The sequence below is a fragment of the Pelophylax lessonae genome (genome assembly GCF_965119305.1).
Source record: "Pelophylax lessonae genome assembly, chromosome: 6".
NCBI classification, from domain to species: domain Eukaryota; kingdom Metazoa; phylum Chordata; class Amphibia; order Anura; family Ranidae; genus Pelophylax; species Pelophylax lessonae.
The window spans coordinates 323,669,340-323,694,876 of NC_138773.1; the positions used below are offsets into that span (position 1 = coordinate 323,669,340).

The 25,537-nt window shown below is 47.4% G+C and overlaps 1 protein-coding gene across 1 annotated transcript in view; it reads right to left on the reverse strand.

The window, feature by feature from the left end:
• Positions 1 to 25,537, reverse strand: part of CLASP1 (cytoplasmic linker associated protein 1) — a 390,996-nt gene that overhangs the window by 156,009 nt on the left and 209,450 nt on the right. The window contains exons 9-16 of the mRNA XM_082262205.1: positions 19,441 to 19,596; positions 15,149 to 15,225; positions 10,943 to 11,035; positions 8,576 to 8,721; positions 8,263 to 8,398; positions 6,769 to 6,839; positions 3,950 to 4,009; positions 1,305 to 1,382 (exon numbers count right to left, since the gene is read on the reverse strand). Of these exons, the coding sequence (XP_082118331.1) occupies positions 1,305 to 1,382; positions 3,950 to 4,009; positions 6,769 to 6,839; positions 8,263 to 8,398; positions 8,576 to 8,721; positions 10,943 to 11,035; positions 15,149 to 15,225; positions 19,441 to 19,596 (817 nt within the window). The remainder of the gene's footprint in view (positions 1 to 1,304; positions 1,383 to 3,949; positions 4,010 to 6,768; positions 6,840 to 8,262; positions 8,399 to 8,575; positions 8,722 to 10,942; positions 11,036 to 15,148; positions 15,226 to 19,440; positions 19,597 to 25,537) is intronic.

Sequence of the window (25,537 nt, forward strand, 5' to 3'; positions counted from 1 at the left end):
CCTGCTCCTGTGGAGGCAACATAACCCGAAGGTGCTGTATCACCGAGGACTACGTCTGTCAATGAGCGATAGAGAAATAATGATCAATAACCAAATGAGCAAATGAATGGGTAAAAAAAAATAAAAACACAGAATAAAGTGTCAAAAAGTAAATAGTGAATACCAGTCTGCTAATAAACTCAATTAGTAGAATATAGTGAAAATTAAGTTTGCCTTTGTAGCTGTAAAATACAAACAAAAAAACAAAAGTATTATTGTTGTAAAAAGTTTGCCTTTGGCCCCTTGGCTTAAAAATGCTCAGTACAGCTTTTTTTTATGAGCTAAAATAGAGCCCATTCATTCTAATGTGCCTATGCACACAGCCGCGTAAATGAGCGCCGCATATTATTCAGTAAGAACAAAATAGAAAAATCTGCATTTTTGGACAGTAATTTACGCCTAATACGCGCAAATGCGATCAAACGAACGCACACGATCATACTGTTGATCTGGAAAAAAATTTGCATATTCAGAGGCGCAAATTTAAACGACTATGCGCAAACGCGCGAAAATACGCGCTTTTTTATAAGACAAAAATTACGGCTGAAAAAGGAGATGCTCAAATAGGAGAATCGTGTGCAAGAGGCCTTTGTGTAGTAAAAAGTTTGCCTTTGTAGTTGTAAAATACAAAAAAAAAAAAAAAAAAAAGTATTATTGCTGAACAAAGAATTTGTTTTGCTAAAAATTAGGAGAAAATAAGTTTTTTTCCTAAATTACCTAGTGACTAGAAACAGCTGCAACTTCGAGTGAGATAACTCAAATAAATTATAACGGTACAAGTTGCGCTAAATAATGATCAATAACCAAATGAGCAAATGAATGGGTAAAAAAAAAATTAAACACAGAATAAAGTGTCAAAAAGTAAATAGTGAATACCAGTCTGCTAATAAACTCAATTAGTAGAATATAGTGAAAATTAAGTTTGCCTTTGTAGTTGTAAAATACAAAAAAAAAAAAAATGTATTATTGCTGAAAAAAAGTTGTAAAAAGTTTGCCTTTGTAGTTGTAAAATCGAAAAAAAAAAGTATTGCTGAACAAAGAATTTGTTTTGCTAAAAATTAGGAGAAAATAAGTTTTTTTTTCCTAAATTACCTAAATTCTTATCACAATATTACATTAAATCTTCCACTCTTTACTTGTAGAAAGTCTAATAAAGCCGATATAAACCGTTCCTACATTTCCCTACATATAATCAGCTCACATTTCTCCCCTCCAATCACGACATCAGTAGAAGCATCTCAGAGAGAAATTAAAGCGCCACTTACTTTCGTGCAACGATCCTCGCTTCTGAATCTGCGTCATGGATTCCTTTCTTGATGGTTTCCGCTAACACTGATATGTGCCTGGAGGAGAGAGAAATCAGCGTTATTCAGTCCACAGCCGCTGGAGGAGAATGAACGGAGATTTAGGAGAATGAACGGAAATCTCAGCGAACGGCGGCTTCTGTCCGTCTACAGAGACAATCCCGCCTGCCAATCAACTGCTGTCTCCTTGCCATTAATTCACCCATTTAAATAAGGAGAAACTAGACGAGGCTCAGACCGCATTCCTCAGCCGCTATTCGCTGGTTGCGATAGTAACGCACAAGGTGGACAAAGCGAGCCTTATGATGGCCGTCTCTCCTGCAGCTTTGTAGGACCTTGTCCTCAAACTCTCCCATATTGTGTGGAGTGTCATATACATATGGCTTTCTCTTATATTATACAGTACACGTGCTTAAGTGACAAAGGGTTCAAGCCATCTGGGAACTTCAGCAACTTACAGTTATTTGCAAAGATTGGAGCACTGCTGGTCAAATTCAATGTTTAGTTATATTTCTTAGGGGAACGTTTACCCAACCTTAAAGTGACTGTAAGGGTCCTTTCACATGGTCCGCCTCCATTGGTGGACTCCATGCTGCTCAGCAGGGGATAAATCCACCGACCCCCGCTGAGCAGGCAGGTGAAAGCTCCCTCTCCACTCTGTGTGCGGAGAGGGAGGTGTCAGAGCCCCATGCATCTCTATGGGGAATCAGATGAGAGCGCACCACCTGTCCGCTCTCATCCGATCCCATCCCCTGGACGGATGGAAAAAATAGAATTTTTGTAAGAACTTACCGTAAAATTATTTTCTCGGAGTCCTCCGACAGTCACCGCCCACTCATTCATTCATTCTGCACATCTGGGTATTGGCCTTCTCCGCAGAATGAATGAGTGGGCGGCGACTGTCAGAGGACGTAAGAGAAATAAAAATCGCCGAGGTGATCAAATACCACCAAAAGAAAGCTCTATTTGGGAGAAAAAAAGGACATCAATTTTATTTTGGTACAGCGTCGCATGACCGCGCAATTTTTGTGTTAAATTAACGCAGTGCCGAATCACAGAAAATGGCCGGGTCATTAACCACTTTACCACCGGAGGATTTTGCTGTCTTACGTCCAGGCCACTTTTTGCGATTCGGCACTGTGCGAATTTAACTGACAATTGCGCGGTCGTGCAACGCCGTACCCAAAAGAAATTTACATCCTTTTTTTCCCCACAAACAGAGCTTTCTTTTGGTGGTATTTTATCACCTGTGCGATTTTTACTTTTTGTGCTATAAACAAAAAAAAGAGCGACAATTTTGAAAAAATAACAATATTTTTCACATTTTTTTATATGAAATTCCCCCAAAAAAATGTAAAAATTAAAATTTTTTAAAATTTTTGGCCAATTTGTTTTCTGCTACATATGTTTGGTAAAAAAAAATCACAATAAGCGTATTTTGATTGGTTTGCGCAAAAGTTATTGCGTTTACTAAAGGGAAAGATTTCTGTCATTCTTGGTGTTTTTTTTTTAACGAGTAATGGCGGCGATCTGCGATTTTTTTTGCGGGACTGCGACACTGCGGCAGACAGATCAGACCCTTGACTGACATTTTTGACACTTTTGGGGATACCAGTGACATTACTGCAGTAATCAGTGCTATAAATATGCACTGTTACTGTAAAAATGACACTGGCAGGGAAGGAGTTAATTTTATTGGAGAGGGAGGGGTTAATGTATGCCTGGTGCTTACTGACGTGTGTGGGGGGAGGTGACTGAGTGACACAGGGACAGATCGGATGTTCAGCTATGCTGAACCCTGCAATCTGTCCCTGCCTGTCACTTAGGAGATCCGCCTGCTTTGTTTACACAAGCGGACGGATCTCCAAACTCGATTCCCCGACGATCGGGGAAGAGCGGCTGTGATCACCACCGCTCCTCCCCTGGCCCGACTCCCGCTGTGACTGAATACAGCGGGAGCGAGCCTCCGGCAGCGCGGGAGTGAGCTTCCGGTGGCGCGCGAGCACCGCCCACAAGGGGAGGAGTCCAGCGACGTAGGTCTACGTTGATGGACGGGAACTAATGGCTTTGCCGCAGTAGAGCTCGAGTGAGCGGTCGGCAAGTGGTTAAGGGGGCAAATCTTCCAGTTTAGAAGTGGTTAACCGCTGACTATTCACTGGATTACTGTAAGTGTTTAGTAACCTTTGTACAAAATAAAAGTGTTTTATTTTATTATTTAAAAATCGCACAGGTGATCAAATACCACCAAAAGAAAGCTCTGTTTGCAGGGAAATAAAGGACATCAATTTTATTTGGGTACAGCGTCGCACGACCGCGCAATTGTCAGTCAAAGCAACGCAGTGCTGTATTGCAAAAAATGGCCTGGTCATTAAGGGGGTAAAACCTTCTGGGGCTGAAGTAGGTAAAGATGCAGGGACACCCCAGAAGCCTATAACATCACACAATGGTAGCTGAAAGCATCTCATCCACCCTTGACCTTACCCAGCAAGCTAAACAAAAATGGCAACCGCCCCAAGTCATGTATCAGCGATAACTACACCTTCCTATAACAGAAGCCGGAGCTACTGAACTTTGCACACAGGTTACCGGATTTCCCACATTCTCACCTTTCAAGTGAATGTGTCTGCCATTCTTGTAAGAGCAGATCCAAGAACTCATAGCAGCGCCTGCAAAAACAGAACACAGAGATCGTTTGTGACATTCAGACTGGGATATCGCCTACACAGACCGGAGCGCCTATGGCTGGTGTAATTCACAACTCAATAACTAAATGCAAAAAACTCTAGTCGCAGGGATCCTCACACTACGGCCCCTCCAACTGTTGCGGAACTACACATCCCATGAGGCGTTGTAAAACTCTGACATTCACAGACATGACCAGGCATGATGGGAGTTGTAGTTCCGAGCAACTAAAGGGCCATAGTTTGAAGAACTGCTTTAGTGCAACAAAAATTAAAACTAAATATAAGCTTTTGGGACCCCTGATTTAGGAATATTTAGAGATGTGTGTATGTTCAGTAATTTGAACTCCTATGAAGTAAATGCTCCACAATCATGGGCCCCCAATGGGAACCAGCAAGTGATCCAGGCAGAGGAAGGAATGGACCATGGGGCAAGTATCACTGAAAGACCAGCCAGAATACACCCCCGATATCCTAAGTTCTGCAGTGTGCGGGTGTAGCTAATGCCGGAACCGGTCTGCATACTGCGCATGCTCCTGTCATGCACCATCTGTAACAAGGGGGAAATACAGGATGGTTTGTCATCAACAATGACCCAGAGGATGTGTTCTGGAGTTTGTCATGCAAACATGCAGTTAGAGGAGTAGAAAGGGCGTGTCCATGACAAGGCCAATCCCCATATAAAGTGTGACAGAACGTACCGGTCACAACCATATCCTGTATACATGCTTCCTTTAGGCATGGTTACCACACCACCAGCTCCTATTTCAACTTCTACATCTGATTGCCCTTTTATTCTGATTTTTTATTTTCAAAAACAAAGCTCAAATATGTCTAATTTCATCCTGGACTCAATAACTAGGTGCAAATTACCTTGTCTTATTAATCAGATAGAGCTGCCTCTCCTAAAGACCTTCCTCAATAAGGGGAAAATAATTAAAAGGGCAATAACTAGAAGGTTTGTACAAATGTAGTTTTAATATATTTCCTTGCGGGATGGTGAGGTTTCCCTGCAGTAGTTTCTGTTTCTTCCATAATGATGGGATTTTCTTTCAGCAGTCTGCATCTCTGCCCCTCCAACAAGGGTGAAATTTCTCCACAGTAGCTTGTGTCCCTGCCCCTCCCACAATGGTACGATTTTCCTGCAGTAGTTTTTGTTTCTGCCCCTCCCACAAAAGGGAGATCTGCCTGCAGTAGTTTCTGTCTCTGCCCCTCCCACAAAAGGGAGATCTGCCTGCAGTAGTTTCTGTCTCTGCCCCTCCCACAATAGTGGGACCTTGCAGTAATTTGCGTCTCTGGCCCTCCCACAATGGTGAGATTTCTCTGCCGTAGTTTCTCTCTGACCCTCCCACAATGGTGAGATTTCCTGCAGTAGTTTGGGTTTCTGCCCCTCCCACAATGGTGAGATTGTTTGCGTCTCTGCGTCTCCCACAATGGTGTGATTTCCTGCAGTAGTTTGTGTCTCTGCCTCTCCCACAATGGTGAGATAGATTGCGTCTCTGCCCCTCCCACAATGATGTGATTTCCTGCAGTAGTTTGGGTCTCTGCCCCTCCCACAATGGTGTGATTTCCTGCAGTAGTTTGTGTCTCTGCCCCTCCCACAATGGTGAGATAGATTGTGTCTCTGCCCCTCCCACAATGATGTGATTTCCTGCAGTAGTTTGGGTCTCTGCCCCTCCCACAATGAGGAGATTTCCCTGCAGTAGTTTGTGTCTCTGCCCCTCCCACAATGGTGAGATTTCCTTGCAGTAGTTTTTATCTCTGCCCCTCCCACAATGGTGAGATTTTCCTGCAGTAGTTTGTCTCTGCCCCTCCCACAATGGGGAGATTTCCTGCAGTAGTTTGTGTCTCTGCCCCTCCCACAATGGTGAGATTTTCCTGCAGTAGTTTGTGTCTCTGCCCCTCCCACAATGGTGAGGTTTCCTGCAGTAGTTTGTGTCTCTGCCCCTCCCACAATGATGTGATTTCCTGCAGTAGTTTGGGTATCTGCCCCTCCCACAATGGTGAGATTGTTTGTGTCTCTGCCCCTCCCACAATGGTGAGATTGTTTGTGTCTCTGCCCCTCCCACAATGGTGAGATTGTTTGTGTCTCTGCCCCTCCCACAATGGTGAGATTGTTTGTGTCTCTGCCCCTCCCACAATGGTGAGATTTTCCTGCAGTAGTTTGTCTCTGCTCCCTCCAACAAAACCATATTGAAGGTTTTACTTTTAATGCTGGAGTGCACATTTATCTCTCCATTCTGAAATTCAAGAGAAAGCATTTCGGTGGGTGATGGGGTCGGGGAGACGACATCTTTTGGCTTTGTACTGAGCACAGAAATGAGGCAGAACTTGGAATTCAGACAGGAAGATTTCACCACCGCAGTCCCGAGGAGATATAAGAAATAACATGTTAAATTGCCAAGAACTGGCATAACTGAAATACTAATTTTGGATGGACTTGGCCTTTAAATACAATGCCTGGCTTTGTCCACATTGACAGAACTGTACAGCCCACAGCTACATATAATAAGCAAGTAAATCTACAGAGACTGAGAGGAGCAAGATCAGAGAAGCAGCAGGAGCATGGAGTTCCTATGAGAGGACATGGACCTCCTGGGAGGCAACACATCAATGACAACCAGAGAGGGAGTTCAGTCCTCCTCTCCTCTGCCGGTGAACGACAAGAGAGGGAGTTCAGTCCTCCTCTCTCCTCTGCCGGTGAATGACAACCAGAAAGAGCTTAGCTATAAGACGCCACCAACCTTCGCACAGCCACGGACTTGGAGGTGCAGTTACTTGTTATGATCGGTATAAGCCTCGGGACATGTGTATGCTGCAAAGGAAAGAGAACTTAGAATTAAGTCATAATGAATCTACAACGTTGTCATGTCTAAGCAAACCACCCACTGCAGTGCTATCAAAAGACACTAAACTATATCTAACAGACAGCTGGGTTTGGAGTTAGGGCCACCTATGCTTAGATAAAGTATGGCTCAGCTCTAACTTACCTAAGGCCCCTTTCACACGAACTCTGATCAGATCCGTCAGTTTTTTAGGCGGATCTGATCGGATCCTCCATGCATCCCTATGGGGCAGCAGATGTCAGCGGAGACATGTCCTCTGACACCCGCTGCTATCCGTATCCGATCCGTGAAATCTGGACAGATGGAAACCCTATTTTCCATCCGTCCAGAGGATCGGATCGGATGAGAGCGGACAGGCGGTCCGCTCTTATCCGATTCCCCCATAGAGAGCAGCGGGGCTCTGACACCTCCCTCTCCGCACACAGTGCGGAGACAGAGCTGTCATCCGCCTGCTCAGCGGGGGATCGGCTGGTCGAGGGTGGATGGGGTGGGTGGGAGAAATAGGGTGGATCGGGGGGGGGGGGGGGGGGTTGAGAGAAATAGGGTGGACCGGGGGGTAGAAATAGGGTGGATGGGGGGGAAGAGGGTAGATGGGGCGGGGGGGGGAGGGAAGAGGGTAGATGGGGCACGGGAAGAGGGTAGATGGGGCGGGAAGAGGGTAGATGGGGCGGGAAGAGGTTAGATGGGGCGGGAAGAGGTTAGATGGGGCGGGAAGAGGTTAGATGGGGCGGGAAGAGGTTAGATGGGGAGGGAAAAGGGTAGATTGGGGAGGAGGGGGGTGAAGGGGGGAAGGGGAGGAGGGGGGTGAAGGGGGGAAGGGGAGGAGGGGGGTGAAGGGGGGAAGGGGAGGAGGGGGGTGAAGGGGGGAAGAGGTGAAGGGAGGGGAAGGGGTGAAGAGGCGGGGCGGACTCCGCCCATTTTCACACAGGAACAGAGCGGAGGTTGTCAATCTGCTGGAGCTCCCTCCCCATTACCTTTTATCTCTTGGTGTCACATAGACTGTCAGAAGTGACTCATGCTAAGAGCAGAGGAAGGAGGCAGAAGACAGAAATGATACTTAGCGCTCTGGGTGGAGACAAGTACACAACATAGAGAGATATGCTTTGTTCATGTTTCAAGTTTGAGGTTTTTAAGTAGAAATTTTCTATTTTCTTATCCCAGTTTACCTTTCTTTTTGGGCACAGTGAAGATGTGGCTGCACAGCTTCACCTCAAAATGCATGCAGATTATTCAATAAAACCAGTTCCGTCTGCGGCTTCTCCCAAAGTCTGAAAAGGATTCGACTCCTGACTTCTACATCAGTTTCCCCATTTCCAGTTCTAGAGCCTCTCTAATTCACACACAAACCCCAACAACAATGTGGAAACTTGGCGAGATAGCGGCGGTACTTACACGGATAATTAAGCGAATTGCCACCACACCAGAAGTAGCCATAATTTTGGCACTGTTCGGGACCAGATTGAAAACAGTGGGCATGATTGCTTCTGCTCCATGGTCAAATTTGTTCCCCAAAACCATTGAAAGATGCCTGAATATAAAACGAGAATTAATTGTTAAACAATTACCAGGAATATGGACTGATTTCCACATAATGGAACACAATGATCTCTGTATATATTATATGTATACTCTGTGTGTACACAGCAGGCATGCAGAGAGCAGATGAATCTCCCGTGTTGTCAGGACACGTCTGCTCTTCACTCACCCCAGGGTAATGCAGGCTTCTCGCACCACTTGGGAACGCAGGTCCTTTGTGGAAAGCTTGAAGGCGCCGTCGAGCAGCCGCAGGTGCTGGAAGAAAGTGTCGTATTCTGCAGCACCGGCAACGAGAAGGGAGCGGACCTTTTTGAGCTGAAAATAGATAGAAGAGAATGATCAGTGAGAAACTAAGAATTATAATTTAATGTACAATTACATTACAGTAATGCTAAAAGGCGGTCATATAAACCGGTTGTGGACCGTGGGCTTGCTACACGGAGCCAAAAAAAAAATAAAAAAATTCATAGAAGCACACAGGGCATGATGTGTAGCTTCCCCTTGTCCCGCTACCATAAAAGCCCACCCTTCCCCCATCTTAAGAGTTGCTGTCTAACCCCTTTGCCATGGGCAGCAGCAAAAGGGTGGGCTTCAACGCCCACATGGCGCACAATTGCATCTTGGGGCGCCGATGTGTCTGTGTGGAGAACGCGCTCCCAGCACAGAGAGAAAGCTGCAAATAACAGCACTTGGGTCAGTTAATGAGCAGTAGCCGGCAGAAACGGCTCCCAATCATGTGACCACTGACAGCCAATTAAACATGGTCACGGGATAGGCCCAACCTGACAAAGGGGTCCGACTGGAAGGTGAGAGGCTTGACTGCATGGGCGGTGCAACACGGAGAACTTTGATTTCATTAATGAGCACGGAAGGTGGACACTGTTGGAGTTAATTTATTTATTGATAGACTGTTTATATTTTATCTGATTGCTTCACTGATTTATCCATATGCTGGACAAATTTATGGATTTTTTCCTCACACAGTTTGATGCACTAATTGGAATACCTATTCCTTGTTATATACAGAAGGTATACTGTTGGATCTATTTATGAATTTTTACACTGTTTGATGTAATTTATTAACTGTTACTTCTTGATATAGTGATTTGGCGCAGCACTTTTTTCTGGTATTTATATTTTCACCCCCTTTCTGCCCAGGCCAATTTTCAGCGCCTGCGTACTACAAGTTGATCAGGCGAACGATTGGCTGATTTTCCTCATTGTTTCGCAGAAAATCGGAACCGATGAACGAAAATTCTCGCACGACAAGGCCTTTTCTTGTTAATTATTGTTTCTGATCATGCGCAGTCTTTCTTTTCTGATTTTTCAAAAAACGGTACACATGAAAACGAAAATCGTTCGTTTTTTTTCCCCATACGAAAACATTTTTGGAGTTTATCCCTTCAAGAATTTTTGGAGGAAAATTCTGAATCGTCCGTAGAAAGTTCTGTACACACTATACGAAAATCGTACGAAAAAACTGAATCGTCTGTAGAAAGTTCTGTACACAGCATATGAAAATTCTGAATCGTCTGTAGAAAGTTCTGTACACACTATACGAAAATCGTATGAAAATTCTGAATCGTCTGTAGAAAGTTCTGTACACACTATACAAAAATCGTGCGAAAATTCTGAATCGTCTGTATAAAGTTCTGTACACGCTATACGAAAATCGTGCGAAAATTCTGAATCGTCTGTAGAAAGTTCTGTACACGCTATACGAAAATCGTGCGAAAATTCTGAATCGTCTGTTGAAATTTCTGTACACGCTATACGAAAATCGTGCGAAAATTCTGAATCGTCTGTAGAAGTTCTGTACACACTATACGAAAATCGTGCGAAAATTCTGAATCGTCTGTAGAAAGTTCTGTACACACTATACAAAAATCGTAGGAAAATTCTTTGCTCGATTTTCTTATAATTTGTACGAGCCTTTACTGTTAACTTTCACGCAATCAGCTCCTAACCCTATATCCCCACGTTAGTGTGCAATGGTTCAATTGTATTGATGTATGTGTTTTACCATATGAATTGCTGCAATCATGATGTATCATTTTCTACAATCTGCCAATGAAGCAAATAAAATACCTGTTCTTAACATTTTTATCTTTTTTCTGTACATGAATACAAGGTTCATATGTAATATTATTTACCAACTGTCAGTTACGCACCTCATTTTAAGTCCCAAACGACTTATGACATGGTGTCATATGCCTCATTTAAAGTCCCAAACATTCCTTTTCCTTGCAGATAATGTTACATTAGTGAGGGATGATATCGCCCAATTAATGTGGTTCTAAAGTCTGTGTTTTTTTTTAACCCTAATGCATTGACCGCATTAGGAGGGGGTCTGTAAAGATGACCCGGTCACTTTGTCCTCTGCATAGGTAAGGTGTCAGGGTCTCTAATTACCCATAGAATGTAGGACCCCTTACAACCCCTCTGAAGTTTTTTATTCTGCCCCAATATCTTCCAGCTCTACAAAAAACAAGTAGACATATCAGGTATTTGTAATAGAAGGAAAGGTGCTCCTTACCGCAGTAATCCTCTGCTCCCAGTCATGCTTATCATCTGACAGTATTTCCCGAATTTTATTTAGGGATTCCTCTAAGTCTCTACTGGAATAGATCTAGAAAAGAAACAAATTATAATAGGTACGTGTTTCCACAAATATTAATGTTTTATACCACAACAAGGCATTGCAAAATCAGGTATTTTGACCAATCAGTATAGGAAATTCCTGCCCGGACACTCGTCACAGGGAACCGGCCGGCTGCCCGGACACTCGTCACAGGGAACCGGCCCGACAGCCCGGACACTCGTCACAGGAAACCGGCCCGACAGCCCGGACACTCGTCACAGGGAACCGGCCCGACAGCCCGGACACTCGTCACAGGGAACCGGCCCGGCAGCCCGGACACTCGTCACAGGGAACCGGCCCGGCAGCCCGGACACTCGTCACAGGGAACCGGCCCGGCAGCCCGGACACTCGTCACAGGGAACCGGCCCGACAGCCCGGACACTCGTCACAGGGAACCGGCCCGGCTGCCCGGACACTCGTCACAGGGAACCGGCCCGGCTGCCCGGACACTCGTCACAGGGAACCGGCCCGGCTGCCCGGACACTCGTCACAGGGAACCGGCCCGGCTGCCCGGACACTCGTCACAGGGAACCGGCCCGGCTGCCCGGACACTCGTCACAGGGAACCGGCCCGGCTGCCCGGACACTCGTCACAGGGAACCGGCCCGGCTGCCCTGACACTCGTCACAGGTAACCGGCCCGACAGCCCTGACACTCGACACAGGTAACCGGCCTTGCTGCCCGGACACTCGACACAGGTAACCGGCCTTGCTGCCCGGACACTCGACACAGGTAACCGGCCTTGCTGCCCGGACACTCGACACAGGTAACCGGCCTTGCTGCCCGGACACTCGACACAGGGAACCGGCCTTGCTGCCCGGACACAGGGAACCGGCCTTGCTGCCCGGACACAGGGAACCGGCCTTGCTGCCCGGACACAGGGAACCGGCCTTGCTGCCCGGACACAGGGAACCGGCCTTGCTGCCCGGACACAGGGAACCGGCCTTGCTGCCCGGACACAGGGAACCGGCCTTGCTGCCCGGACACAGGGAACCGGCCTTGCTGCCCGGACACAGGGAACCGGCCTTGCTGCCCGGACACAGGGAACCGGCCTTGCTGCCCGGACACAGGGAACCGGCCTTGCTGCCCGGACACAGGGAACCGGCCTTGCTGCCCGGACACAGGGAACCGGCCTTGCTGCCCGGACACAGGGAACCGGCCTTGCTGCCCGGACACAGGGAACCGGCCTTGCTGCCCGGACACAGGGAACCGGCCTTGCTGCCCGGACACAGGGAACCGGCCTTGCTGCCCGGACACAGGGAACCGGCCTTGCTGCCCGGACACAGGGAACCGGCCTTGCTGCCCGGACACAGGGAACCGGCCTTGCTGCCCGGACACAGGGAACCGGCCTTGCTGCCCGGACACAGGGAACCGGCCTTGCTGCCCGGACACAGGGAACCGGCCTTGCTGCCCGGACACAGGGAACCGGCCTTGCTGCCCGGACACAGGGAACCGGCCTTGCTGCCCGGACACAGGGAACCGGCCTTGCTGCCCTGACACAGGGAACCGGCCTTGCTGCCCGGACACAGGGAACCGGCCTTGCTGCCCGGACACAGGGAACCGGCCTTGCTGCCCGGACACAGGGAACCGGCCTTGCTGCCCGGACACTCGTCACAGGGAACCGGCCTTGCTGCCCGGACACTCGTCACAGGGAACCGGCCAGCTGCCTACGCCTCTCTGCTCAGCAGGCAGCTCCTCCAGGCTCAGCCTTCCTCTACAAAGCATCTGTATAGAAATTTATCACGGGGAGGCAGCACAGCGTGCCGATCTTTGACTGGTCAGACCAGGCGCAGATTTGCGACTGATATCTGCACTACATTGTAGTGCAGATATTTATACACTACAGGAACTGTGCCAAATTGCAATTAGCAGTTTTACAGTTTATGGCACACGTCACAAATCCTCCTTAATATAGGTGCACCATGCTGTTTATTTGCAACATGTTAAAGCAGGACTAATCTCTTTCAATCAACATTAACTATGTGTAATCCCTATGCGGCTAGATTATTAAATAGATAAGAAGGTAAATTATATTTACTTGTTTTAAAGAGGTAGTATACTCATTTATTGTACTCTACATATTTAAAATCGTATGTGTGCATATAATATTTTTACCTTTATCCTCTGCCACTCACTTTTTCCGTTCCTTAGATATTTTGCTTGTAATTTCTAATGACGTCACCCGCGCATGCTCCGTTCATCCAGATTTTCCGGCAAGTTATCGCTGCTGCCGGAATAGCAGGGTCTCACACCAGGGCTGCGTCATTTCCTTTACTAGACGTCAGCCCCGTGCTCTCGCGAGACTCCTTCCGTCCCCATTCAGGCATTCCTTCACTGCCCCATGTGACTTGCAACTTCACAGGGGAGTGATAGTGGAGAGAGCCCAAGATAAGAGGAGAAACTGCGGCTAGTGCGCATGTGCGGGATTTCTGAACAGACCGAACACTGAGGGCGGAAATACATGACAGAGAAGAACAGGGAAACAACAGTAAGGATGGCGGCGCTATACATGAACAAAAACGCCGCAGAACGGGATCAATAAGAGATGTAAGGATGATTTTTTATCATTTGCTTTACAGGCTATGCTATTAACAATGACTTATTACAGGCTTTAAATTGAAATTGAGAAAAAAAGGTCTGAGTATACTACCGCTTTAAACATTTTTTTTTTACCATTTCTTCAGTCTCTTTATGGTTTCTGGCCTAGGCCACAATGTCATCATACATCTCAGGAGTCTTTAAGGGAGGAGAGGCTTCCTCAGCTAAGCAAACCCTCCTGCCTGCATGCATGAGCTTAAGGCAGATAAAATCCACGGATAGAAATGCTTGGAGGTTGCTTTTCACAGTGATATCTCAACAAAATAAAGAATGGAGACATGGATGGATGTGGAAGTTTTCTCTGACTAATAAAAGTTAATTAACGTTTTCAAATACAGGTTAGTTCTGTTTTAAGTGCACCAGAAAACGGTCAGGAAAACAGCAGCTCATTGGGCCCAATTAGTTTTGATGCACCTGTAATGTATTTATCGCAGCATTTCTCAACCTTTTCAACACAGAGGAACCCCTGAAATAACTTTCCGGTCTCGGGGAACCCCTGATAAAAATGACCATCTCTACAACTCATGATACATAAGTGTGATGGTCAGTGGGAAGAATGATCCTCACACTTGTGGTCATAGGGAAGAATTCCCCCCTTATAGTGAGCTAAAAAGATCAATGGTGTCAGTGGGAACTTATCTGGGAGGCAGAAACTGCTCATTGCTCAAGGTACCCCCTAGCTTCCTCTGCAGGAACCCTAGAGTTCTATGGAACCCTGGTTGAGAAACCCTGATTTAGCATATTTAAACCAAAAGTTGAATTAAACTTTAAATGATAGGATCCTACAATACTGTGTTTTATCAAGAATACAGAAACTGTCTTATAAAAGAAAATCTTCATTTTTCAGTTGCTGCCATTCTAAAGCGATTGATAAAGACACGCAGGTAGGTAAAGTGATAGTAAACTCATAAATAAATAAAAGAAAAAAATAAAAGTTCCTTCCTGCAAGGCAATATCAACATTGTGAGAGACTTACCTTGAAACAAAGCCCTCCTGCTACTGCTGCACAGGCTTCAGTCTTCACCTTGTCTTCCTTCCAGGTTCATGGGCTGCTGCAGCTTGATTGGCTGAGGCACGATGACGTCATTCCCACGCATGCACAAAGAAGTCTCAGGCGTGGCACACAACTCTAAAAGGAACAGTACAGGTATGCCGTTCCTGAAGAGCGTATGCATTGCACAGGTGAGGTCACCGGCTGCTGCTCACTAGAATATCTCCTAAAAATGTACACTGTTGAGGAGATATTTATTTTACCTACAGGTAAGCTTTATTATAAGCTTACCTGTAGTTAAAAATGATTAAAGAGAGTTTACTACAGCTTTAACTGGCTCCTGTTTAAACAACTGACCCTGGTATGTGTGTGCGTCTAGGTATGCATGTGCCATAGAATGTAGGCTCCTGGCAGTCAGGTATTGATGTGAATGTTAAGCTCTGCGTAAATGGTTGACGCTATATAAATGCCTGTAAATATAAAGAAGAAGAAAAAAAAGCTTTGCTGTATTACCTGTACTGTTGGAACATCTTCAAATGCTCTGATAAAGTCCTCCTCATCCAAACCCCCAGCACCTTCCTTCGCTGCTCCTAGAATTTGGAAGATATAACAGAAATGAGAATGAAAGAATGTACATACAGCAGCATTAGATATGCACTTTATTAAACCCCAAACTGAAAAAAAAAAAAAGTATTTCTTAGAATGGTTTTAACCACTTGACCTCCGGACGGTTTACCGTCTTTCATGACCAGGTCATTTTTTTTTTTTTTTGCGATGCAGCACTGTGTTACTTTAACTGACACAGTTGTGCGGTCATGCAATGCTGTACACAAATAAAATTTGTGTCATTTCTTCCCCACGAATCAGGGTGGATAAAAACCAATGATTTAAAAAAAAAAAAAAAAAAAAAAAAAAAATCGGATGTTTTTAAATTAAATCTGATTTTCAAGCCTTTTTACTAGGGATTTAAATTGCAATATAAATCTACTTGATTTAAATCAAATGCACACGGACATAAAAAGAGCTCTTTTTTGGTGGTATTTGATCATCTCTGAATTTTTTTTTTTTTTTGCGCGGTTTGTAGTGTACAAAGCTTATTTGGCTGTACATCTCCTATGGATCACAGGAGTGCAGTCTATTTTGCACTCCTGTGACCCGTTTTCATCAGAGAGGGGTCTGAAGTCTCTGCTGACATCACATAGGTCGGTCACGGGATATATAATGTCCTCGAGTCCAAGCCTTGAAGGCATCCCATGTCGCCAGCGAGGTAGTAGAATCAGCATTGGTCAACCATTATTGGCAAACTCCTTCCTGAATAGCTTCCTGGACACTACTATCCTCAATCCAATATCTGGACAGCTTCCACAATCTCTCTCCCCGGGAGGGGTTACAATGTCACCTGCAAAGGGGTATGGTTTAATAGGCAGCTTGGTAAAAATAGTAATATCAGACACTTTCCTGGAGCATAGAGTGGGTGGCATGAATTGGGTGGCAAGTAGCAGTCTACACAAAGCGCACTCCTAAACACTGCACTCTGTATGCAGAGTGGTCCTGGACCCTGGAGGGTGTGTGTGTGAGTGTGAGTGTGGCAAAATGCACCTTCGTCATTTTGCCACACTAGACAAAAATCCTTGCACCAACCCTGACAAATTACAAAGGCTCCTGTGAATATGCAGCATAGGAGAGCGGTGGGCACAGCTGCTCTGTTTCTCTCCTCTCAGATCCAAGGAGTCTCTCTCCGCCAGAGCAATAAACCTATCAAATATAAATAATAGAGATAAGCCCAGGAGATGTCATGCAGCTCCTTGGACTTAACTCATAGTGTGCCTTTACTTTTGACAAAGTGGCTGTATTCCTGAAATTCATCTTTAAGGACTGTAGAATATAGGAGTGACAAACCATGAGTCCCCGATCACCCTAGAACCTCCATGTAATTGGGGTAAACACTGCACTCAGTATGCAGAGTGGTCCTGGACCCTGGAGGTGGCAGGGTGTGTGTGTGGCAAAACGCACCTTCGTCTGTGTAGACAAAAATCCTTGCACCAACCCCGACAAATTACAAAGGCTCCTGTGAATGTGCAGCATAGGAGAGCGGTGGGCACAGCTGCTCTGTTTCTCTCCTCTCAGATCCAAGGAGTCTCTCTCCAGCAGAGCACAATAAACCTATCAAATATAAATAATAGAGATAAGCCCAGGAGATGTCATGCAGCTCCTTGGACTTAACTCATAGGGTGCCTTCACTTTTGACAAAGTGGTTGTATTCCTGAAATTCATCTTTAAGGACTGTAGAATATAGGAGTGACAAACCATGAGTCCCCGATCACCCTAGAACCTCCATGTAATTGGGGTGACTCCTATCTCTCACCATGAAGTATCAGAATGTCTACTTCTGAACTGCCCGCCAATTGGCCACCTATTACGTCTATTGTTCTAAACAAGTGATGTGAATGTGCTCCAATCCCACGTGTGAAAGTGTTTTATGGTTATTCATCTGTTCAATGAACGCTCTGCTATAAGAAATGCACAAGCCACTATTGATCAATACAATGAAAGGGAGAAGAGGAAGGCGTATTCCAGCACTTTCTTGTAGCGGATATTGATTTCTCCTGGAAGAAGCCAAATTACATCTTCAAGGCATCATCACGAAGCCAGAGAGTGCTGAAAAATTATCAGAAGGCACATAAAGGTCGCTTTATCCCAGAAAATTATAATTCACCTCAATGTCAGCCAGGAAAACAAGAACAAACTATCCAGGGATCATGGATGCAGTCCAGACTTCAAGGATACCATGCGGCTATACTCATGTTAAACGTATTCCTCTACGACAGCACTTAAATAGATGTGGCAATTCCCACCCGTGACTGCTCAGTGGATATGTTTAACCAAATCCTCCCTACAAAAAGATTTACGGGAACTGGAACCATGTCCTCTGAGGATCCCCCAAAATATGGGATACATGGTGTCATTCTACAATCTCAACTGGCTGTTACATCATAGTCTGGTATTCTATATGGGGGGGAGCACTCTGCATTAGGATCTATAATATGATCTCTTCATTTGTATTTATGAAGGAGACATGCAAAACTATCATTGTACTATATTTTTTGCATACCTCTGCATGCTGTACCCGTGTTTATAACAGCACCATAACACCTGGGTGGAGGAAATATGCTAAATGGACTTAGTCAGCCCATGTGAAAGAGCCCTGAGCCCTTGTTCACATTGACTGCAGCTTTGAAATCATGCAAATTTACCTGAAATTGCGACTGTCAGTGCGACTTCGGGGCACAGCGTGGAATACATCTGTGCGGCTTCATGCACAGAGGTCTATGCAAGTCGCATCTGACATTGCCAAAAGTAGTGCAGGAACTACTTTTTCAAATCGGTGCGACACCACAAAGTAGAGATCGACCTATTATCGGGGGCCAATATGCACTTTCCCCGATATATCGATATCAGCCCCGGAGGTTACCGATATTTCGGGAAAGTGCTGTAAAAGTAGGGCAGGTACCACTTTTTCAAATCAGTGCGGCACCGCAAAGAAGGGATCGACCGATTATCGGCAAAGCCCCTGAGGTTACCGATATCACCTCGGTACCGGTGTCCATAGCTGACGGTTGGCTGTCTTGTAATGACAACTGATGCGGCTGAGAAGCCGCTTGGCTGTCATTACAAGGAGCAGGAGGGGACGTCCCCCCCTCCCGCTGCCTTCCACGGCTTGCCCGGGTCTCAGTGCGACACCGCAAAGTAGGGATTGACCGATTATCAGCAATGCCGATATGCACTTTCCCCGATATATCGTAATCGGCCCCTGAGGTTACCGATATCTCGGGAAAGTGCTGTAACGGAGTGATGCCTGCAGCTAGACGCATCACCCCGGTACCGGCATCCATAGCCAACGGTCGGCTGTCTTGTAATAACAACCGATGTGGCAGAAAAGCCGCTCGGCTGTCATTACAAGGAGCAGGAGGGGACGCCCCCACTCCTCCCGCCGCCTTCCACGGCTCGCCGGGTCTCCTGTCCCACCGGGAGACCCGGTGTTCCGTGAAAAAACCATACCCGTGAGAAAACCATACCCTCGTCACTTCCGGTGCACCTACGGAGGGTATGGATTTCTCACGGTAGTTACACTTGCCGCCATTACATTAAAACAGCTCCTCTGCAACATTAATCATCTCCGCTCCTTCCCCTGTCACTTCCCTGCTCTCGGCTAATAAATATAACAGCGGATCACGGAGCCGGCATGCACACTGTTACGCTGCTTAGCTGTTTCGGACAGGAAGTGACGAGGGTATGGAATTCTAACGTTACACCGGGCATCCTACCTGCACGGCCACCGAAGAGAAGACCCGATCAAAGCCGCATTCGGCTCTGATCAGGTCTCTATGTAAAAAACCCGGAAGTGATGTCATGACATCACTTCCGGGTACTTGGCGCCAATTTAAGAAAAAATGCGAGCTTTCAAAACATCCAAACTTGGCGTTTGAATGCTTTTAAGGGCAGAGGAGGGGTTTGGGGTCTTTTGGACATCCAGATCCCTCCACCAGAGTACCTGTGAAAAATAAAAAGTAACATTTTTTTTTTAAATGTCCGAAAATATAGGCCGATACCGATATCCGATGACCAAAATATCGGTACTAAAAAAAACGATATCGGTCAATCACTACCGCAAAGTTGGCATTGCACCGATTCAAACAGTGCAATTGCCAGCAACAGGGTGCGACTTGTCGGGCGATTTGACCTATCGCTCCAACGTGAAAGAGCCCTAAATGCCATATGCTCAACAAAGTTCTCTAAAAACTCACCTCCTGGCTTGGCGGCCACTGCAGATGGTCCCGGTCTCCGAGCTGTCCCCATGGCTACCGGTTTGCGAGCAGAGGGAGGTGCTTTGGATGACGCAGTAGAGCTCGCTGATGAAGGTCTGTTTCCATCAACTGAATCCTCATCATCAAAGTTTTTATCTGAAATTAAAAAAATATATATATATTGTTGAGAAGCAAATACAATAATCACATGACACTTCCAGGTAAAAAAGCCTGTTCAGGTCCCCTGCACTCATCCCGCTACAAAATAATTTCACAAGATCTAAGGCATCCTGAAAGCTCGCATCTTTAATCATTTTATATAATTTCTTTATTGAGCAAAAAGCTGCATCGTACAAAGATAGACAAAAACAGAGACATAAACCGAGATGCACAATGGTCTCGGATGGTGAAAATGAATGCAAATAGTATTTCGAGCACAAACAGGTAAAATGGCATTTAAATGATAATTCAATTCCAGAATTGTCGCAGCACATAGAGCAAATAACACTATAAAAGTATATAGAGAGTATATAGAGAAGTGTGGGGAGGTGGACGGGTTACAGCAAGGCATACGGATACAACACATGAAAACAGACTGTGGTGCTGCTGGGCAAAGACCGACGTCTTTAATCACTTAAGTTTTATCATGCCAAACTTTTTGCATTAATTGATGGCTAACAAAGTACCAAACTCTACAAAGCTGCCAAATACTGAACACTTCAAAGCACCTCCATCAGAACCGAGCCGATCAAACTGGCCACTGAGGAGCCATAAATGCCAGAGCAAACCACCAATTTCATTCCAGACCCAATGGCTTTATCATTTCGTTTGGGAGGTTCCCCTTAAAAAATACCTACAGAATCTTAACAAAAGTAAGTACACCCCTCCCATTTTTGTAAATATTTTATTCTATCTTTTCATGTGACAACACTGAAGAAATTGCACTTTGCTACAATGCAGAGGCGTAACTAGAACCTTCAGGGCCCCGGTGCAAGAAACCATGAAGGGCCCCCCGGACCCCTGGCCGGGGCCCTTCCCTTCAAGCCTGGGGCTCTTCCCACTGATCTTTGGACCCTTTATTACGGTCCGGCAGCGGGACCCTTTCACAAGTCCTGCAAAGACAGCAGAACACAAGTGAACTGGATAGGAGGAGTGGCGGGGGCAGCACACAGAAGAACCAATCTCCTCCATTTTTCTCCTGCAGCTACAGGAGGAAAAAGGAGGACAGTGATTTCTCTACATACTGCCCCCGCCGCCCCTCCTATCCAGGTGTACAGGGGAGCCACGCAGGCCCCCTGGAGCATGGGGCCCGGTTGCAATTGCACCCCCTGCAACCCCTGTAGTTACGCCCCTGCTACAATGTAAAGTAGTGAGTGTACAGCTTGTATGTTGTACACTCATATTGATCAACATATGAAACAATATGTTGTTCCATATGCTGATCAGAAGACAAGACTCCCAGTTCCCAGCACTGAGGATAGGCAACAGTAAGTAAAAAAAAAACACTTGTTGCATCCAACGTTTGCAGAATACCATCACTGAATGCACAGCACATGGAACCTTGAAGCAGCAGAAGACCACCCTGGGTGCCACTCCTGTCAGCTAAGAACATGAAACCAAGGCTACAAATCGCACAGGATCACCAAAATTGGAGAATAGAAGATTGGAAAAAACGTTGCCTGGTCTGAGGAGTTTGGATTTCAGCTGCGACATTCAGATGGTAGGGTCAGAATTTGGTGCATGGATCCATTGTGCCTTGTATCACCAGTTCAGGCTGGTGGTGTAATGGTGTGGGGTAGAGCTGCACGATTAATCGTTACAAAAAAAAAAACACAATCTCGATTCACCTCACACCCCCCCTGCCCCCACCCCCACCTTAAAGCAGAGTTCCACCCAAATGTGGAACTTCCGCTCATTTGCTTCCTCCCCCACTCCGGTGCTACATTTGGCACCTTTCCTGGGGGAGTGGGGAACGGGTACCTGTTTTTGACAGGTACCCTTCCCCTCTTCCCGCGAGGTGAGGACCCCCCCTCCTCCTGCCATCCGCCGCTGAGCCAATCCGAATGTGCACCGCGCTTCGCGCATGCGCAGTAGGGACCAGCCCATGAAGCCGTAAGGCTTCACTGCCGGGTTGCCTGACCAGCAATGGCGGCGGCAGCACCCGACAGCTGATGGAAACATCGGCTGCGGTGCCGACATTGCTGGACTCCAGGACAGGTAAGTCTGTATTAAAAGTCAGCAGCTACAGTATGTGTACAGTGTATGTAGCTGCTGACTTAATTTTTGTGTGGGGGGGGGGGGGGGGGGGGGGGAGACACTGCTTTAAAACGGCATGTCCTCGATTCATGTAGGCTGCATTCACATGTCAGCTTAAAATGGCGGGCAGAACTGCCGCGGTTCCGCCCGCGATTCGGAGATTTATTGCAAATCGCGGGACGCCTAGCGTTGCCCATTGATTTGCAATAGCCCCCCAAACGCCGAGCGATGTTGCCGCGATTTACGCCCGCCGAATCGCGGCAACATCGCGCAAACAAAATCGCGGGACGCAATACGCTCCAAAAAAGTACAAGAGCTTCTTTGGAGCGTATTGCGTCCCACAATTTTGTTTGCGCGATGTTGCCGCGATTCGGCGGGCGTAAATCGCGGCAACATCGCTCGGCGTTTGGGGGGCTATTGCAAATCAACGGGCAACGCTAGGCGTCCCGCGATTTGCAATAAATCTCCGAATCGCGGGCGGAACCGCGGCGGTTCTGCCCGCGATTATAAGCTGACATGTGAATGCAGCCACATAGCCGTTCTCTGCTGTCAAAAAAAGTAAAAAAAAAAGAGCCTCCAGCAAATGTTTATCAACATTGTTAAGGCTGCTAGATAACTATAAACACAATGTATTACAATGTATCATTTCCTTCTTTTAAATCAAAGGAATGAACTTCGTCTGTAAATGAGAGCAGTTTAACCTCTTAGTGCCGGTTCACACTTATACGATGCGGGAAGGCTGCGAATTCGCAGCCTGTTCCCGCATCGCAAACGCACCCCCGGCAGTTCACACTGCCATATGTGATACGCTGGGGGTGTCAATGAAATTTTAACGACACCCCCAGTTTGATCGCATATCGCAGTGCGATCTTACAGTTCGCACAGGATCAGATTGCACAAGTGTGAACCACTGTGTGATCCAATCCTGATGTGGGTCTTTGCTGCAGGTGCGAATTTAGCCATACAAAGTGTATGGCTGAACTCGCACCGCACAGCCGATCGCATGTAATGAAGGAGCAGTGCGCTCCGACATTACATGCGATCGCCGCAGCCGCACGTGTGAACCGACACTTAAAGACATTTGTTGCTTACAAGTTAAAATCTGTATTTTTTTTTTTGCTAGAAAACCACTTAGAACGCCCAAATATTTTATAGATTTTTTTTTAGCAGAGACCCTAGAGAATTAAATGGCGATCGTTGCAATCTTTTATGTCACACTTTATTTGCGCAGAAGTCTTTTAAACGCAGTTTTTTGGGGAAAAAATACACTTTCATTAATTTAAAAAAACTAAACAGTAAAGTTAGCCCAATTGTTTTGTATAATGTAAAAAATAATGTCACGCCAAGAATCGTGATCTTTATTCTAAGCAAAAAAATTGCGATTCTCATTTTATCCAGAATCGTGCAGCTCTAGTGTGGGGGGTATTTTCTTGGTACTTTGGGCCCCTTAGTACCAACTGAGCATGGTTTACACCCCACGGCCTACCTGAGTATTGTTGCTGACCATGTCCATCCCTATATGACTACAGTGTCCCCATCTTCTGATGGCTCCTTCCAGCAGGATAATGCACCATGTCACAAAGCTCCAATCATCTCCCCACTGGTTTCTTCACCATGACAATGAGGTCACTGTCCTCCAATGGCTTCCACACTCACCACATCTCATCCAATAGAGCACCTTTGGGATGTGGTGGAACGGGAGATTGGCATCATGGATGTGCAGCCGACAAATCTGCAGCAACTGCATGATGCGATCATCAGTGGTGTATCTTGGTTTTGTGCTGCCCTAGGCAAGACTAAAATTGGGTGTCCCCCCTCCCCCTCCTATGTAAATTTGCCCCACTCCTTCCTTTTTAACGACTCCCTCCAAAATTGAAGGACTACAAGTCCCTGCATGAACCTCTGAGATCTCGCGAGAGGGGGGTGAGAGGGGGTGAAAGAGAGAGAGAGGGGATGAGAGAGAGAGGGGGGACGAGAGAGAGAAGAGGGGGTGAGAGAGAGGGGGGATGGGGGGGATGAGAGAGAGAAAGAGAGAGAGAAGAGGGGGTGGGTGAGGGAGGGAAAGAGAGAGGGGGTGAGAGAGCGAGGGGGTGAGAGAGAGAGGGGGTGGGTGAGGGGGGGGGGTGGGGAGAGAGAGGGGGATGAGAGAGCCAGGGGGTGAAAGAGAGAGAGAGAGGGGGATGAGTGAGAGGGGGGATGAGATAGAGAAAGAGAGAGAGAAGAGGGGGTGAGAGAGAGGGGGTGAGAGAGAAAGAGAGAGGGAGTGAGAGAGAGAGATAGAGGGGTGAGAGAGAGGTGAGGGTGAGGGCAAGGGTGAGAGAGAGAGAGAGGGGAGGGGTAAAAGAGATAGAGAGGGGGGATGAGAGAGATAAAGGGGGTGAGAGAGAGAGAGAGAGAGAGAGGGGAGTGAGTAAGTGAGAGAGAGAGGGGTGAGAGAGAACGAGAGAGGGGGTGAGAGAGAGAGAGAGGGAGGTGAGAGGGGGGGTGAGAGAGGCGGCTCCAGCAACCAGTAGCCAATAGAGTTTCAGGTGGGGGGGTGGCTTTTTTGCTGCCCCCCTGCAAAGTGCCGCCCTAGGCCTGTGCCTTGCTGGCCTAGGCCAAAATACAGCACTGGCTATCATGTCACTATGGAGCAAAATCTCTGAGGAACCTTTCCAACACCTTGTTGTATCTATGCCACCAAGAATGAAGGCAAAAGGAGGTCCAACCCGCTGCTAGCAAGGTGTACCTAATAAAGTGGCCGGTGAGTGAATAAATGTAACAAAAAATAAACTCAAATCTCAATAATAAAAAAAAAAAAGCCAAGCCTGGCTCTGGAACAGCCTCCTACTGACAGGCCTGAGCAAGAGGCGGGGCAGGGTAATATCCTACCATCACACCTGGCTGTGCAGCCTGTACTAAGCACTGTACACAGAACAAGCACTGACAGAACAACACTTTGTAGCAGTTTTCTCATTGTCAGATGAAGGGCGAGGAGTCCCCGGGGGCCCCATTATAGGGAGGATGTGAAGGTGGCGGTGAGCGTAGGGACTGCAGAGAACAGAGATGACTCCGCCACCTTCCCACCTCACCCAGCAACAGACATCACAGGGAGAGATCCCCGCACATGACAGACCTTGTGACAACGAGTGTGACAACACTGATGGTGACATAGATCTGGGCAGCCAGGGCGTGGTGTACAGCTGAGGGGGGAATGACACACAAAGCGGGGAGGAACAGGGAGACGGAGCGCTCAGCGGGGAGGGACAGGAAGACGGAGCGCTCAGCGGGGAGGGACCGGGAGGCGGAGCGCTCAGCGGGGAGCGACAGGGAGACGGAGCGCTCAGCGGGGAGCGACAGGGAGACGGAGCGCTCAGCGGGGAGGGACCGGGAGGCGGAGCGCTCAGCGGGGAGCGACAGGGAGACGGAGCGCTCAGCGGGGAGCGACAGGGAGACGGAGTGCTCAGCGGGGAGCGACAGGGAGACGGAGCGCTCAGCGGGGAGCGACAGGGAGACGGAGCGCTCAGCGGGGAGCGACAGGGAGACGGAGCGCTCAGCGGGGAGCGACAGGGAGACGGAGCGCTCAGCGGGGAGGGACAGGAAGACGGAGCGCTCAGCGGGGAGGGACCGGGAGGCGGAGCGCTCAGCGGGGAGCGACAGGGAGACGGAGCGCTCAGCGGGGAGCGACAGGGAGACGGAGTGCTCAGCGGGGAGCGACAGGGAGACGGAGCGCTCAGCGGGGAGGGACAGGAAGACGGAGCGCTCAGCGGGGAGCGACAGGGAGACGGAGCGCTCAGCGGGGAGCGACAGGGAGACGGAGCGCTCAGCGGGGAGCGACAGGGAGACGGAGCGCTCAGCGGGG